This window comes from Protopterus annectens, chromosome 8.part0 (assembly GCF_019279795.1).
Source record: "Protopterus annectens isolate FY-2018-M chromosome 8.part0, PAN1.0, whole genome shotgun sequence".
Classification (NCBI taxonomy): Eukaryota; Metazoa; Chordata; order Ceratodontiformes; family Protopteridae; genus Protopterus; species Protopterus annectens.
Genome location: NC_056741.1, coordinates 393,107,238 through 393,124,692, shown reverse-complemented (window position 1 = coordinate 393,124,692; position 17,455 = coordinate 393,107,238). Strand labels below are relative to the sequence as shown.

Genomic DNA, 17,455 nt, shown 5'->3' with positions numbered 1-17,455 from the left:
GAATGTCTATTTTGCAAGATGGCAAGTACTCTGCACTCTCAGTGTGTTGGGTTCTACCCCCACACCCCCTAAATTATATATACCAACTCTACGGTCATACCACAGTGTAGAAGGGTTCTGCACACAGAGCACTGTGACTATGTACTATATCACACAATGCAATACATTGTTTTGAAAATCACTGCAGCATTAATTTTTATCCCCAATGACAGCTCATAGGATAGCTGTCTCAAAGGTCAAGCTTGTCAGCAATCTGTAGAGGTCCCTCTCTAGTGTGCCAGAGGGATGGGTGGGTCACTCTTATAGGTTACATATTATTGTAGGCAGATCTACATATGTGTGACAGCAGCATATAAGTCATAGGACCATAGCTTTATAAGTCACAAACCCGACTTCTGCTACTGGCTTTAGCGGGTCTTCATTCCTGCACACTTGTCTTATTCAGCCCACATCATCAATATATATATCTTATAGGGGGCCTGTTTTTCCCAGCCAGGGGTTTAATGGGTGGATGCTGGATAAGAGGATGAGAAGATGTGGTGTGATGGGGATGTGTAGGGATGTAACACTACAAGTCAGGCCAGATGGACAGGCAGCCTGCAGCTGAATCTTCATACTTCATCAGTGATCTTTGTAATTGACATCATCATTTTAACACTTTTTTATTTAAAGTAGGAACATACTTCTTCAATAATTAACACTAAGTAAATCTTTTGAGGTTAGATTATGTATATTGGTTAATATGCTTTTTAAAACCTGCTTAAAATTCTATCGGTCTTGAGAACAACAACATAAATCAGATCTGAGGGGTGTAATTCAGTGTGAGCTATAAATTCTGCTGCCTGCATCCCCAATTAGTTATAATTGCATTGGTGTACTTCATTATAAGAGCTACAAATTTCTTTGTCTGTACCCAAAAACGTTCTGTATGTTTTTGAACTGGCAGCATACCTCTCAACCTCACAGGACATAAAATCTGGACAAAGCCAGAAAAAATGGAGGGACAAAGGCCCAAAAATAGGAACATATTTTAAATATTGCTCCTACAAGCTTAGAAAGTTGATAGAATGACAGATATAGCATCATTATATATTTTCTGAAGGATATGAAATTTGAAACTCGTCTGTCATTATTTAGTATTATTTAGGGACTTCAATCATCAATGTTGGTGATTGGAGCAGATTTTAATGGGCATGTTGGTGAAGGGAACAGAGGGGATGAGGAAGTGATGGGTAGGTATGGTGTTAAGCAAAGGAATGCAGAAGGTCAGATGGTAGTGGATTTTGTGAAGAGGATGGACATGGCTGTGATGAATACGTATTTTAACAAGAGGGAGGAGCATAGGGTGACATACAAGAGTGGAGGAAGATGCACACAGGTGGATTATATCTTATGTAGAAGGGCCAGTCTGAAGGAGATTATAGACTGTAAAGTGGTGGCAGGGGGAAGTGTAGTTAGGCAGCATAGAATGGTGTTTTGTAGGATGACATTGATGATCAAGAAGAGGAGGATGAGTGTGAGGGCAGCACCAAGGATCAAATGGTGGAAATTGAAAAAGGGTAATTGTGAGGTGATGTTCAGGGAAGAGTTAAGACAGGCACTGGGTGGCAGTGAAGAGTTACCGAATAGCTGGGTAACTACAGCAGAGCTAGTAAGAGAGATGGCTAGAAGGGTGCTTGGTGTGACATCTGGAAAGAGGAAGGAGGACAAGGAGACCTGGTGGTGGAATGAAGAATTACAGGAGAGTATACAGAGAAAGAGGTTGGCGAAGAAGAAGTGGGATTGTCAAAGAGATGAAGAAAGCAGACGAGAGTATAAGGAGATGAGGTGCATGGCAAAGAGAGAGGTGGCGAAGGCTAAGGGTAAGACGTATGAAGAGTTGTATAAAAGGTTGGACACTAAGTAGGGAGAAAAGGACATGTACCGATTGGCTAGACAGAGGGACTGAGCTAGTAAAGATGTGCAGCAGGTAAGGGTGATAAAGGATAATGAGGGAAACGTACTCACAAGCGACAAGAGTGTGTTGAGCAGATGGAAAGAGTATTTTGTGGGGCTGATGAATGAAGAGAATGAGAGAGAGAGAGAAAAGGTTGGATGATGTGGGGATAGTGAATCCGGAAGTACAATGGATTAGAAAGGATGAAGTAAGGATAGCTATGAAGAGGATGAAGAACGGAAAGGCTGTTGGTCCAGATGACATACCTGTGGAAGCATGGAGGTGTTTAGGTGAAATGGCAGTGGAGTTTTTAACTAGATTGTTTAATGAAATCTTGGAAAGTGAGAGGATGCCTGAGGAATGGAGAAAAAGTGTTTTGGTACCGATTTTTAAGAATAAGGGTGATGTGCAGAGCTGTAGTAACTACAGAGGGATTAAACTGATCAGTCACAGCATTAAGTTATGGGAAAGAGTAGTGGAAGCTAGGTTAAGAAGGAAGGTGATGATTAGTGATCAGCAGTATGGTTTCATGCCAGGAAAGAGCACTACAGATGCGATGTTTGCTCTGAGAGTGTTGATGGAGAAGTACAGAGAAGGTCAGAAGGAGTTGCATTGTGTCTTTGTGGATTTAGAGAAAGCATATGACAGGGTGCCTAGAGAGGAGTTGTGGTATTGTATGAGGAAATCGGGAGTGTCAGAGAAGTATGTAAGAGTGATACAGGATATGTACGAGGGTAGTGTAACAGCGGTGAGGTCTGCGGTGGGAGTGATGGATGCATTTAAGTTGAAGGTGGGATTACATCAAGGATCAGCTCTGAGCCCTTTCTTATTTGCAATGGTGATGGACAGGTTGACAGACGAGATCAGACAGGAGTCCCCGTGGGCTATGATGTTTGCAGATGACATTGTGATCTGTAGTGAGAGTAGGGAACAGGTGGAGACGACCCTGGAGAGGTGGAGATATGCTCTAGAGAGAAGAGGAATGAAGGTCAGCAGGACTAAGACAGAATATATGTGTGTGAATGAGAGGGAGGACAGAGGAATGGTGAGGATGCAGGGAGTAGAGGTGGCGAAGGTGAATGAGTTTAAGTACTTGGGATCAACAGTTCAGAGTGATGGTGAGTGTGGGAGAGAGGTGAAGAAGAGAGTACAGGCAGGATGGAGTGGGTGGAGAAGAGTCTCAGGAGTGATTTGTGACAGACGAGTACCAGTAAGAGTGAAAGGGAAGGTCTACAAGAGGGTAGTGAGACCAGCTATGTTATACGGGTTGGAGACAGTGGCATTGACAAAAAGGCAGGAGTCAGAGCTTGATGTGGCAGAGTTGAAGATGTTAAGATTTGCACTGGGTGTGACAAGGATGGACAGGATTAGGAATAAGTATATTAGAGGGTCAGCCCAGGTTGGAAGGTTTGGAGGCAAAGCCAGAGAGGCAAGATTACATTGGTTTGGACATGTGCTTTGGAGGGATGCAGAGTATATTGGGAAAAAGATGCTAAGGATGAAGCTGCCAGGTAACAGGAAAAGAGGAAGGCCTAAGATAAGGTTTATGGATGTGGTGAGAGAGGACATGCAGGCGGTTGGTGTGACAGAGCAAGATGCAGAGGACAGGAAGAAATGGAAACAGTTGATCTGCTGTGGCGACCCCTAACGGGAGCAGCCGAAAGAAGAAGAATCATCAATGTTTTGCCAGAAAAACCCAAATTTTATAGGGAGCAGACCAAAAATAAAAACCAAAAATCTGGACATTCTGCGAAAATCTGGACAGTTCAGAGATATGATTGGCAGTCACAGGTGAAGAAATCCTCATCTAACACATTTGCATTAAACATGTGAGAAAAATCAACACATCTAGTTTGTCTGCAATTTTTTAAGTAAAACATCTAAGAATAACCCAGAGAACTGTAATTAACCTAACAAAGACACACACACACACACACACACACACACACACACACACACACACACACACACACACACACACACACACACACACGCACACACACACACACCATATTAAACCTATTTTGTAATAGGTTACTATTACATTTGTCTGAGATAGTATTCATAGCTTACACACACACACACACACACTAAACCTGTTTTGTAATACTTTGTCTACTATATTTGTCTGAGATAGTATTCATAGGTTACATACAAATAGCTTGCCTATTATATTTCTGTGCGATAATATTCATAGCATAAATAAGAGTCCAGCTCATTCTACATTTTCACTGCTGCACCTTTTGTTAAGCTTTTTAGCTGGCAAAACTTGAGTGCACTATAGGGAATGGATAATTATTTACAGAGATTCACAGAATGCCTTATCTAACACTTGATCTTGGATCATCTGGTTCCCATTTTAATAGCTATGCCCTCAACACCATCTAATATTTCATTTCATAATCATTTTCTCCTTCAAAACATCAGGTTACCATTCTAATGTTTTGTCAGGTTAATTTGCATTTCACCGTAAAGACTGCTGCAAAATATATAGTACACTGTCACTAACAAACAGAAGGCATGCAGTATAATACAGAAGGCTACGCTTATAAGATGTTAATGAGTTTTATCCTGTACAGTGAACTGATTACTTCAGTCCCCACTAGTATACTTTTGATTAGTAGGTTTTACTTGGTTAAATGTCTGAAAAAAAAAAAAAACATTTTATACTTCACTCTCAAAATGCAAAGGCAGATTAGACAGGCTTTACAATTCCCTAGACTTGTTTTGCAAGGTTTTTTTTGTCCTACAAGTGCAGTTATTTGATTATGATTTACTATCTTTTCACTAACCTGGAACACTTACATTTTGATCGATGAGTTGTTAAGAAATGCTGTCATTTAGCCATTGATGTCAGACTGCATTATGAAATGAATTTATGAGCGGTCTAATTCTGAGATGCATTTTCTATACTTGCTTACCTGAATGACATAGTAAACCAGACAGCCATCATCATGAAGGTGACACGACGCATCTCTGGAGCAAAACACTTCTGGAAGTTGGTCCACACCTGTAGGATTAGACATTAAGAAAAGTAAGATTTAGGTGTTTATGAATGTCTGCAGTTTCATACCATCACTGCTTGTTTTGTGATTCTGTTCTGATTAATCAGCTCCTGCTTGCAGTATATTACAACATCGGAGTAAAAAGCTGTGAGAAAAGGAAATCAATGCAATTCAAAGATAAACAGCAGTGCACCTGTTTTTGCAAAGGGGGTGTAGAATTAAATTTTATGCACTACTATTATTAAAATAGCTGTGGTGTCAGATCTGGCTATACCTTAAATGGATACATTTAACAGCAAATATATTAGTTTTCCAATAAAATGGTTACCATTTAATTTATTTGTAATTATTTATTTAAATTTGTTTAGTAAGGTAGAACACTAATCAAACAATGACCAATTACAGGCTCACCCTGCACTAAGTTGCAAATTTTCATGCAAGATAAAGAAGATTTAGTTCTGTGACAAGAACAAAGCATGTTTAGAAATTGGGATACCCCATATGAAATGGGATTACCCATGGCCATCTGACTTTAGCAACAATTTACCATCACTTTCTGCTTTTGATGCCTTCCTTCTGTGCGGAATTAACTAGCCATATTTAATGAATGAGAGCTCTTGTAGCTGCAACACATTAGATTTAATTATCTGTTAACACATATTACATTTACAACACAGAAGACTGCTGCATATACAAATGATAACCTGTCAGATGTTCTCATATTCCTGCCTGCACTGTTCTAGTTTACCACTGGATATGTCTCGATTAGCATTTTATTTGTAATTCATTTCATCTGTGCTCCATTGTCTTATCAAAGCTTTCAACTTCCTGCACAAATGTCATAGTCTGATAAATGAGCCTAACCATTTCAACAATTATCATAATTATAATGATCCTTCAGTTAACCACTGTTTCACTATAGTTTTACATGAAATGTGTGTGTGTGTGTGTGTGTGTGTTTGTGTGTGTGTGTGTGTGTGCACGCATGTACTCTCATCAGCATATGTGATCAAGAGTCAATGTGTTTCAGTTTTCTCTAATCTTTCCTCATCCCCACATTAGAGGAACTTAAGCCAGTCAAATTACTCAGAATATGTGTTCTTTTTCCCCCTGCTAATTTCATGAAATCTATTAAAACTGAGGCTCACAGTGTAACAAAGTTTCTGACATGATTCAATAGTTTTATCTCACTTGCTTGTGTGGATTTCACTGACCAAGAACATTCCTTGAGCTTCACTGCATTTTTAATAATGTTAACCCCCCCCCCCCTTCTGACCAATTGTGTGCACAAATGTCCAGGGCTCAAAAAAAGCCTCTTTTTTTCATTATTTCACAAGTACACTTTTTTAAGAATTTTTTTAGAGTTTTTTTAAATACTTATTATATCTTTATATTTTTAACAATGACATAGGTACACATACATTAACGGAAAAGAAAACAAATCATAGTTTCATGCAATATACATATTCTTTTAAGAATTATTATTCACTCCAACATTACATAAATTGCTCATTTTCTGACTTCCCCTTAAGTCTCACTCCTTCTAAACATTATTCTGCATATATTCTTCCCCAAAATATCTTTATTTGTATGTAAGTCACTTCTCTTTTCTAAAGATGCCACCTCCAGTTCTTTTATCTCTTTCACAATGCTCACTACTTCAGTTATAATTGGTTAGGATTTATTTCCATTTTCTAGTAATTGTTTTTTGGCAGTCAATATCATTAAACTTAGTAAGGCCTTACTACATCTGAGCAAGAGTTTTGTATATTGTTTGGACTGTATATCCTGTACTGATAATATTCCCTGATTATCGCTCTTCATTTCCTACATCATCTCTTTTATGGAGAGCATTGCTACCTATCCATTTTATTTTCTGGACTATCCAGAAATCAAACCAATGTCCAGTAGTCCAGAAAACACTGTGCAAACTCCAGTATTCTGTTTCAAAAAAGAAACAGATGGTCAGAGTTTGTTAAATTGGCAGATTTACTATGTTTTGTTTATGGAAAAGCATAGTAAATCCACAAAATGAAGACATCAGGAACGCAAAAAGAGAGTGCTCCTCCACAGCTGACAATGGCAGCGACATCATAAAATGGGTGGAAAGTGTGTGGGAGAGGGGAGGAAGTGAGCGGGGTAATGGGAGTTGCAAGAGGGTGTGTCCTTGGCCCAGTTCTTGCAGCAGTGAAAGGTGGCAACCCTATTTATAGATCAGCTGCACTTTTCTCCTCTTCCTTGTCTTACAGAGTTCAACTGTAGATAAACAGGCTCGTGAATGAGCACCTTCATATTATTCCCAGTACAGAACATGGTGTAATGCTCCAAGCTGTTCCACAAGAATTTTGCTGATACCCTGCTGTCTGCAAATTTATCATCAGGGTTCTCAGCCTCTCCTATATTGTTGGTACTTTCTTTGAATTTTCACCCATTCAAGTACAACCCACTGCTTTTTATTAATGACTATTCCTGAGATGAGCAACTGGTAGATACCAAATATAACTGAACTATGATGCAGTAGGAACCTGTTGCTAAGCATTACTAGCAGTCCCTGTTCTAAGATCATTTCAATACACGCATTAGTAAACTAACGCATTTTCTATATTATGTATACTTTTTTGCCAGTAAATGAACATAACACTCATGCCTTAAAGTAGGATTTTTACAGAAGTTATGAAAAACTGGAAAAAATCCAAAATAGTAATTCCCAAACTGTCTCTGAACAAAGGAACAAAGGACACGAGTAATAATGTACTTAGATATAATTGGAAATTCATTTAATAAGATTAAAAAAAAACACGTTTCCTCAGAGTTACCTGGTCAAAGGAGGGCACACTCTGGAGGTGATGTTTATGTACTACCAAACTGTTATAGTGCAACACTGTAAGTAGAAATGTTCATGGAAAAGAGTCAGGAAAACCGCAACAGTCCCATCTTAGTTCCTCCTGGATATCAAGATTTTTTTTATAATATTTCGTAAAGAAGACACTGAGAATACGTTCAAGATGTCAGTCTGAAAACTTACTAATCTCTCTCTTTAACAAAACAAACATCTTACAATCTTTGCAGCAAGCATTTATCCTGGCTAGCACCTTCCACAGATGTCTGTGGGTATCTTTGGAATACAGACATTCTTTGGCTGTTGCAGTATTCAAGGTTTAAGGAAGAGATATTAACTAGAAACCCTTAAATATGTTATAGGAGGAAATTTTGCAGTGTTATTTGTATAAAGCCTGCAAAATACCAAACATTCAATATTTTTTACCTTAAGGCAACTTTGAGGTTTGATACAATGTAAGGACTACAAATGATTCCTTTTGAGAAAATGACAAACTGGCATTTTCATGTTTTTTTTCTAAAATAATATGCCAAAGGATTTAAGTGTGCAGTAGATCTATATTAACTGAATACATTCATATGAAAAATTGAAACTTGCAGTTACATAAATGACAAATGACCACTGCACATTTGGGAAACTATCAATTGGGGCAGAAGAATGGGAGCACATGAGGTATAAATGAGGAAAAAGCAGCATGGTGCGAGGAGGCTATCATAAAGGTAACCAAGATGCTAAGGCACAGCAAAGGCTGATGTTGAAAAAAGTTAGTAGGAGTTAATAGGGGAAGCAACCGACTGAAGGAACAGAGGGACAGAACTGGCCACGCTAAGCAAAGATAGAAGGAAGATCATAAAAGACTGGGAAAAAGCAGGGGTACTGAATAAATACTTTATTTTAGTCTTCATAAAGGAAGGTAAGGGGAAAGTATCATGATGGGAATGAGGTAGACAGAATGTCTGGAACAGTGGATAGACACCAGAGAGGGAGGAAATTCAGAGGGAACTGGCTACCGTAGAGGACTAGCTACTACAGAAGGATCAGAAGCCACCCAGACTCCGCAGAAATCTGGCCCATATGATGGCATACTTTTTAGGGTAGATCTCCAGCAGATCACTAGCTAGTTCAGAATTGCCAGGAGATTGGAGCACAGCAACTGTGGCACCACTCTACAAGGAGAAAGGAGAAAAATATGGGGAACTATAGAAATGCTAGCTTAATTCCAATAGCAGGGAAAGTCATGGACAGAATTCCTGCCAGGGAAGGCTGCTTGCATTTCTAGGGGACAGCAATCTCCTCTCCAACATGGTTTCAATGTCAGATGGAGATGTGAGTTGAACTGGATCGAGTTTTATGTCACAGTTATAGCAGAACTTGATAGGGGATTACCAGTAGGCATAATTTACCTGGATTTCAGCAAGGCCTTTGACTCAATCCCTCACAGTGGGCTGATAGGTAAACTGGATGGGTTGGTGGTAAGACCAAGACAAAGAAACTGGATAGCTGTGTGGTTGAATGCTAGAACACGACAGTTTGTGGTGAGGGGGGGACAATGTCAAGAATAATGACAGCAACTAGTGGGGTACTACAAGGGTCTGTCGTTGGTCCAGTACTCTTTAGTGTACTCAGGGTAAACAAAGGGTAAACAAGAAGGTTAGAATGGAAAAGTGGTAGAATATTTAGGCATCTAAATGGGAATACTACATAGGCTTGTTGTCTTCTTCTCTTGTCAAACAAATGGAATAAAATTTAAAGGAAATAGCCGACACAAAATCCACCTCATAGGTTCATAGGTTCATCTGCCCATGGGCATTTATAAGCCTAGCCACAGAGTGATGGCTTTCACCTCCCCATTAGATTAGTAACCTGGGCCTCTGTCAACAGGGCTCCTGAAGTGATCCCAGGGTAGAACTTACGATTACCCATCCACTCATCAAGATTACTCTTGAAGAGGGTCAGAGAGGAGCTCTGTCGAATATGCATTGGGATTCTATTCCAGAGTGAGGGGAGTCGCTGGGACAGGAATCTATCCCTCCAGCATGTCCTGTTTATTGTTGTACATAGGTTCAAGTCACTAGAATGAGTGGTTCTGAGGGATCTCGTTTTTTTGAGGTGAAGCATGTCCATTAGTTCAGCGCTTGACATGGCCCTATAGGTCAGGCAGAGTTCATCTCTGAGCAGACGGTAAGCAACTGAGAAGAGCTGGAGCTTTTTTAGTCGTGCTTCATAGGGTAAATGTTTAAGGCCCTTAATCCTCTTAGTGACGTACTTCTGTGGTCTTTCTAGTTGTTGCAGGTGTCTAGTGAGGTACATCCCAAATGGGGCATTGTACTCTATTATGGGCCTAATGAGTGAGGAGTAAAGGGGCACAATCACCTCCTTGGATCTGGATGAGAAACCCTTTGTGATCAGGTGTGCCACATAGAAGGATTTCTTGACCGTTTTGGCTATGTGGTTATCAAAGGAGAGCATGCTATCTACTTGGGTACCCAGGTCCCTAATTTCTTCTTCTGTACTTAGTGGATTCCCATCTATGTGGTAGCTTGTAGGTACTTTGTTTTTCCCAAATGGGATTACTATGCATTTTTTGGCATTTAGCTTGAGGCCGTAACTTTGACACCAGGTGTTTGTCTCTGTGAGACCCTTTTGCAGGATGTCTGTGTCAGCTGGAGAGTCAATTATTGCACCCAATTTACAGTCATCTGCGAACTTGGTTAGCCACAGTCCCTCTGCCTTTGCCTGTACTTTGGAGAAATATATACCGAACAGGAGGGGTCCCAGGACTGAGCCCTGTGGGACTCCGCTTGTGACTGGTTTAGAGTCAGACATGGCGCTTGCCACTCTTACCGTGTGGGTTCTGTCTGAGAACCAATTGACAACCCATCTCATGACATGGGGGTTGCTATTTAAGCTGGTGAGTTTGTCTATGATTCCTGAGTGTGGAATGGTGTTGAACGCCTTAGCGAGGTCCAGATATGCTGTGTGGACCACCTTCCCTTCATCTATGGCCTTGGTAACTGTTTCGAAGAAGTCGACCAAGTTCAGGAAGCAAGATCTGCCTTTAACAAAGCCGAACTGGGTGGGGTCCAGTGTCTGGAGATTCCCAATGTCCCTGTTAATGAGCTCCATGATAATGCATTCCATGGCTTTGCAGACTAAGCTAGTCAAGCTTATAGGGCGATAGTTCCCAGGGTCAGTTGTGGCACCACCTTTGTGGAGTGGTACGACTGTTGCTGTATGCCATTCTTTGGGTACATAGCCTGTAGAGAGGCTGAGTTTAAATAGTGATTTGAGATGGGGGCTTAGTTCATTTTGAAGCTTGTGTAAGACACAACCTGGGATAGCATCTGGTCCCATTGTTGCTGTGTTTTTGGCCTTTGCAAGGGCTGTCTTTACTTGTGTGTCTGAGATATCTGGAGCGCCACATTCTTCTGGGATGGGTGCTAGCCTCTTTGGTGGAGGGGGGTTGAAATTTGCACTGAACTTGTCAGCCAGGATGTTGGCAATGTCGGTTGGTTCAGTGTATTTATGGCCATTATGCACTAGCTCGGAGCATATCTGAGAGTTTGCCCCTAGACTCTTGACATAGTTAAAGAAGGCCTTGTGGTTATCCTTAGAGTCATTGGCTATTTTTCTTTCGAAGTTGGCCTTGGATGATTTAATGAGGGAGCGCAGTTTTTTACTGATGTTAATCAGAGATGCCTTCTTATTTTGGGATTTTGTTCTATCTTGCAGGAGTTTCCTCCTTCTGTTGTAAAGTTTATTTATGGCCGGGGTCCACCAGACTGGCTTCCTCTTTTTTGAGGAGTTGGTCTTGGTTTTACTTGGGATGGCTCGGTCCATGCATTCTTGAAGGTGTTCATAGAATACATTTGTAAAGGATTCTGCCATTGGGTCATCATTTTCCATTTGATTGGGAGCTTTGAAACTTCCCACCTAGGTCTTGAGGAGTGTGAAGTTGGCTTTAGAGAAGATTTTTACCTTGATTTCCTTGACTGGGGGAGGGGGGTCGGGATGTGGATGTCCAGTGTGATTAGTTTGTGATCTGATCTTACCAATGATGAGTTTATCTCAGGTGTGGAACATAGGTTCCTCATGTTGGTGATGACCAGGTCCAGTATGTTGTCACCTCTTGTGGGAGTGGTGACCAGCTGTTCAAGGGCGTTTGAGTTTATAAACTCAAGGAAGCATTGGGCTATGGCGTTTGAGCTTGAGTAGTTTTCCCAGTCAATGTTTGGATAGTTGAAGTCACCCAGTAGCATGGTGTTGGGTAGAATCTTCATACTTTCTAATGTTCTCAGGAATGCTGCGTGAGGGTCCTGAGACAAGGTGGGAGATCTGTAGCAAGCTATAAATTGAACAGTCAATTTACCCCCTGTCAATTGCACTTGGATGGTCTCAGATTCCGCGTGCTGTGCTACTAACCTGGAGGTGTGGGTGTTCTTGATGAATATGGACACACCCCGTCCTTTTGTGTTCCGGTCCTGGTTTTGGGACCTAAAGGTATGGTAGGAGTTATAGCCTGGTAGTGCTGGGGTGCTCTCTGGAGCCTTAACCCAGGTTTCTGTCACTGCACATACGTCAATTTCTTCCATACTAATATATAATCATATATAATCATAAAAGTCTCATTCTTGTTTAGTAAGACAACTTTATCCTTCTGAAAATCCAACTATGATCTGTGGAATATCAGTTGATGTATCTAACATATATATATATATATATATATATATATATATATATATATATATATATATATATATATATATATATATCTATGGATCTACTTTGATCCAGCGAATTTACGTTTCATCGAAATGTAAATTCGCTACCTCACTTATGTGAAAGTGCATTTTTTTTCAAAAATGTACTTTCATATAAAAACAAAAATAAAACCTAAACCAAAAAAAAAAAAACCCACACTAAACACAATTATGCAGGGGGGCAAGCCCCCCCTGCACTCCCCACACCCCCCTACATTAATATTCTCACTCCGAGATTGCACTACAGTGGGAAAAAGGGAATATTCCCTTATCCCCCTACCACAATCTCAGCAATAGTTTGCTTAGTTGTACATCAACACTAAACATTGATGTACAACTAACATTACATGCAGACTGCATGTTTTTATTTCTTTTCTGTTTTTTTTTTTTAATTTTTATTTTTGTTTTTACACGAAAGTGAGGTCGCAAATTTACATTTTGATGAAATATATATATATATATATATATATATATATATATATATATATATATATATATTTATATATACACACGCATACACACTCATATATGGATACCTGGCTGATATCACTATCACAGTGTATCATGCTTTATTTTGTTTATTTATAACAGGTAGCTGGACTATACTACAAACTTCATGTTTTCATCCACACTGTACTTATAAAATAAAACATGATGAATTAATTAAAAAGACAAGAATTATGTAAATTCTTTAAATGTTTTAGATCTAATATGCTTAAATAATCTTTCAAATTATTTTTGTGGCAACAGACTTTGGAATGCCAGAAGAAACTTCTTTTGTTGGAACATAAAGATACAACTCCTCTAGCCTTTTCTACATATGCAGCGCAGTATTATGTATTCTTGTCTACTGATATATGAGAGAGATATTTGTCAAACTTCTGACAACTGCAGGCCTATGCACAGAATAAGATCTTTTGTGATGTCTTGTTTTCAGAATCCCGATTGCATTTTGCATGGTGACTTGACTCAACCTGGTCTACATACAAACAGTATACATATGATATACAAACCCTGTAGTGGGTGCATGGAATTAGATATGGATAGAAGAAACTCCAATGATCCAACACTCTTTTATGATGGGAAAAAAACATTAATTTAGTAATAAGACAAGTCATAACCATTCAGACTGATTTCTCTAGGTTAGCATTTTCATTGATGTAATTAAGACCTTCTTATTTCTGGTCCTGATACTCAACATGTGTTATTCTTATATGAAAGCATGTGACGTTAACATTTTTTTCCCAAATAAAGATCAGATAAATGAAAAACAGAACATTAGTTTTTATAACCCCATTCTGTCATACTGACAGCCATCCCAGTGCCCCATGTGGTTTGCTGGGTTTATTGGCACTCCAGTCTCCAGCAGTAATTGCTGAATTTCAATCTGGGGCCAGCAACGAGCTTAAGGGGATCCTGGGGCAGTGGTGCTGTCTACACCACTTCAATCAATTTTTTTTTAATAAGCTACCTGATAGACCACCTCTCTCTTATGTTTGCCAGCAATCTCAGACTGCTACTCACCACATTGGGCCACACTTCCATTTATTATTTATTTATTGACATTTGTTAACTAGGTTAGTCCAGCTGGGCCAGAGACCCTTTTTCAGTGGAGACCCGAGGAGAAAAGCTCCAGTTGCAGGCAATTTAAGTATGCATAATAGTTTAGTTTACAATTCAAAAACAATTACTTTTAGCAGTACAATTCAAAGCAATTCACTGTGATAAGTTAAGAGGCATAATAAGGTACGGTCAGTAACACAAAAAAAGTGCTATACTTCAATATTTTTTTTCATATGTAGTGTGGTAAGATATATATTAAGTAGTAGTATTATAGGAGTAGTACAAATTATGAGGTGTGAGTGATGAGAGTGCTTTAATGGAGTGGAAGGGATATCTGGAGGTGTGATATGAAGCTAGTGTACAATATGTGGTGGAAAAAATATGCTGAGAAGTTGTATGAGATTGTGGAATAAAGAATAGTATTGGAGTTAAGTAGGGTCATGACAAGTACAAGTTTTGGTCCTTATAAAGTGTAGTCTGAGTTCTTTTTTAAATTGTATAGGGTGTGTAATGGAGCATAAGTGGGATGGAAGCTTATTCCAGGTATAGGATAAAGTGGATTTATATAGTAGTTTACCAATAGTTTTTCTGGGTTGGTAGATGTCAAGGAGTTGTTGGTTTGAAGTACGAAGTGTGCTAGTTGGAGTGTAGATGTATACTAAGAAGGAGAGAGCAGGGCAGGAGGATGGTTTATAAAGTACAGAGTGAATAATTTGGAACTGAGGTAGAAGGAGTTGTCGAGGGAGTTCTAGCCATGGTAGTGAGTTGAGTGCGAGGCAGTGGTGTGAGTTATGTGGGGAGATTTTGATCAATCTTGCTATTTTGTGGTAGGTTTGTTGGAGTTTGGCCAGGGTAGTGGACTGAATATTAGTTAGTATTGGGGTGGCATAGAAATGGGAGGGGAGAAGAAGAGCCTGTGCCAGGGACAGTCTAACATTAGAGGTCAGGAATCTATGGTTTTGGTAGAGCATACCCAGTTTTTGGTGATTTTTTTTTATAAAAACACAGGAACGGCAAGCCAAACAAAGTCCAAACTGCTGGTTTAATAAAATAAAATAAAAGAAAAGAAACGCTTTTCGTTTGCTTGCAAAGCAAACTTCATCAGATTACAACTAAACAATACAAAGTAGAAATGTACTAAAATAGTACCAGATGATGGATTGTACCAATCAAAACAGACAACATGAAATAAGTATATTTAAAGACACACTCCCTCATAAAAGCCACTACTAGCTGCCAAAATTAGAAAACTAATACAATAAATAGAAAAACAATAATTATTATAAATAATATGAGTATATTATATAGCTCATAATATTTTATTACTAAATATTATTAAAAGTGGTCATGAATTTGGACACCAGCATTAGAACAGACAGAGTTTCTGCATTATAAATTCGAATACAGTCGAATTTTTTCAAGCATAGATCAATATATGCTCAAACTCAGAGCTAATAAATTTAAAAAGCTTGAATGTGACCGTACAGCTTACGATCAAGGTACAGCATACCCTGCACCTTCAATGGCTCAAGTCTGGCAGCAGGCTAACCATGCTACCAGACAACCTTCTGAGGGAGCCAGGCTCAACCCTAACAATTACAGCAACCATAACAATTTTAATAATCTCAATTACTTTGAAGAGGTCTCTCCCAATAACATTCCTGATGAACTTGCTGATTCTTTAGATACTGGTGAGGCTTCGGTGGGGGTCCGTAGGAGTGAAAGGATACAAAATGCCTCTCGAGAGCAGAACAATACAGCCCATCCTAATCAAAATTTTCGACAAGCCAATTTTTCAGGGGCCAACCGAAACAGAACAACATATACCAGAACACCAACAAGAGCAACCGCAAATTCAACAAACGGAAGAGTTAGCAGGTTTTGCTCTTAATAAAAGATCATTACAAACAAAGCAGGGGACTTTAAAGTATATAATTACTCCACAGTTCAAATCACTTCTGATATTGTGGAGTTCCTTGCTAAAGGTCATACCTTTGTCCCCTCCCAACATCTGGACTTGGTTAAAATTATTCTTGACATTAAAACTTTCACTAGGAAGTTGAATTTCAATCTGTTGATGGGGGATGTTATGAATGTATCTGGGGCTGATAGTGTTTATATACTGAGAACTTTCAACGTCCCATTACACCCTGTACTCCAAGTGTTTGAACACACTTGTGAATTAGACATTAGACATATCATCAATAATGGGTGTAAGGGGAGGTACAAACATAACACAAGTAAATATGAACGCGAGTACCTTAATTTTATCAAGTCACAGGATATCCGTGTTTGTAAACCAGATAAAGGAGGGGGATTGGTTGTTTTGGATAACTCTGATTATGCAGAACAGATGAAGTTGGTATTGCACACTACTGCTTGGACACTACTGCTTATCAACTGAGTACATGAACAGAGGTTAATAGAGCCTATCAAAAGATCAAAAATTGCATTAATGATTTATTCATAGAAGGTAGGATTGAGCAAAACATCTACAACTATATGTCGTTGTCATACCCTAGGTTCCCATATTTTTTTGGAATCCCCAAAATTCACAAAAGTTTGGTGGATCCACCTATGAAACCCTTAGTGGATGGTCATAGCTCACCTACCTACCCATGTGCAAAATTTGTTGATTCCATACTGAAGAAATACTTGGAACCTGAAGACCAAGTGTGTAAAGAATTTTGGTCTTTTTTTGAGTAAAATTGATAGTTTACAATACAATGAGGAATGTAATTTTCTAACGGTGGATGTTAAAGACCTTTACACCTGTATTCCACACATGTTAGGCATTGAGTGGATTGGTTTCATGTTAAGGAAAAATGGAGCATCAGGGGCAGAAATTGCTTTGGTAATAGAATTACTTGACGTCATTTTGTCTAACAACCATTTCATGTTTGGTAACGATATTTATTTGCAAAAAGTGGGGGTAGCTATGGGCTCCCCATGTGAAGCCAGCATAGCAAATTTAGTTATGGCATATTGGGAGACAGAATTTGTGTTTAAAAATGAAAATCTGAGTAATTCCCATTACCTAGATGATATTTTTATTCTATTAAAAGGTGACATTGATGACAGTAATAATCTAGTAGATTATTTTAATCAGTCAACCCAGTTTCTGCAATTTACATCCACATTTAATACTGAGGAGATTGCTTATTTAGATATTTGGCTAACAAAGAATAGGTTACAACAATGTTTTGTAGCCAAGATCCACAGGAAGAGCACATATTCTAATGCCTTCCTGCACTTCTCAAGTTGTCTCCCTCACCATCAGAAATGGTCAGTTATTAAAGGCCAACTGGTGAGGGCTGCATGCATAGTAGGACAATGAGTTTGTGGATTAATG

At 39.1% G+C, this 17,455-nt stretch overlaps 1 protein-coding gene across 1 annotated transcript in view; it reads right to left on the bottom strand.

Annotated features, from left to right (window-relative positions):
* SV2A (synaptic vesicle glycoprotein 2A) overlaps positions 1-17,455 on the bottom strand; it is a 1,331,300-nt gene that overhangs the window by 164,285 nt on the left and 1,149,560 nt on the right. The window contains exon 9 of the mRNA XM_044079906.1: positions 4,858-4,946. Within this exon, the coding sequence (XP_043935841.1) occupies positions 4,858-4,946 (89 nt within the window). The remainder of the gene's footprint in view (positions 1-4,857; positions 4,947-17,455) is intronic.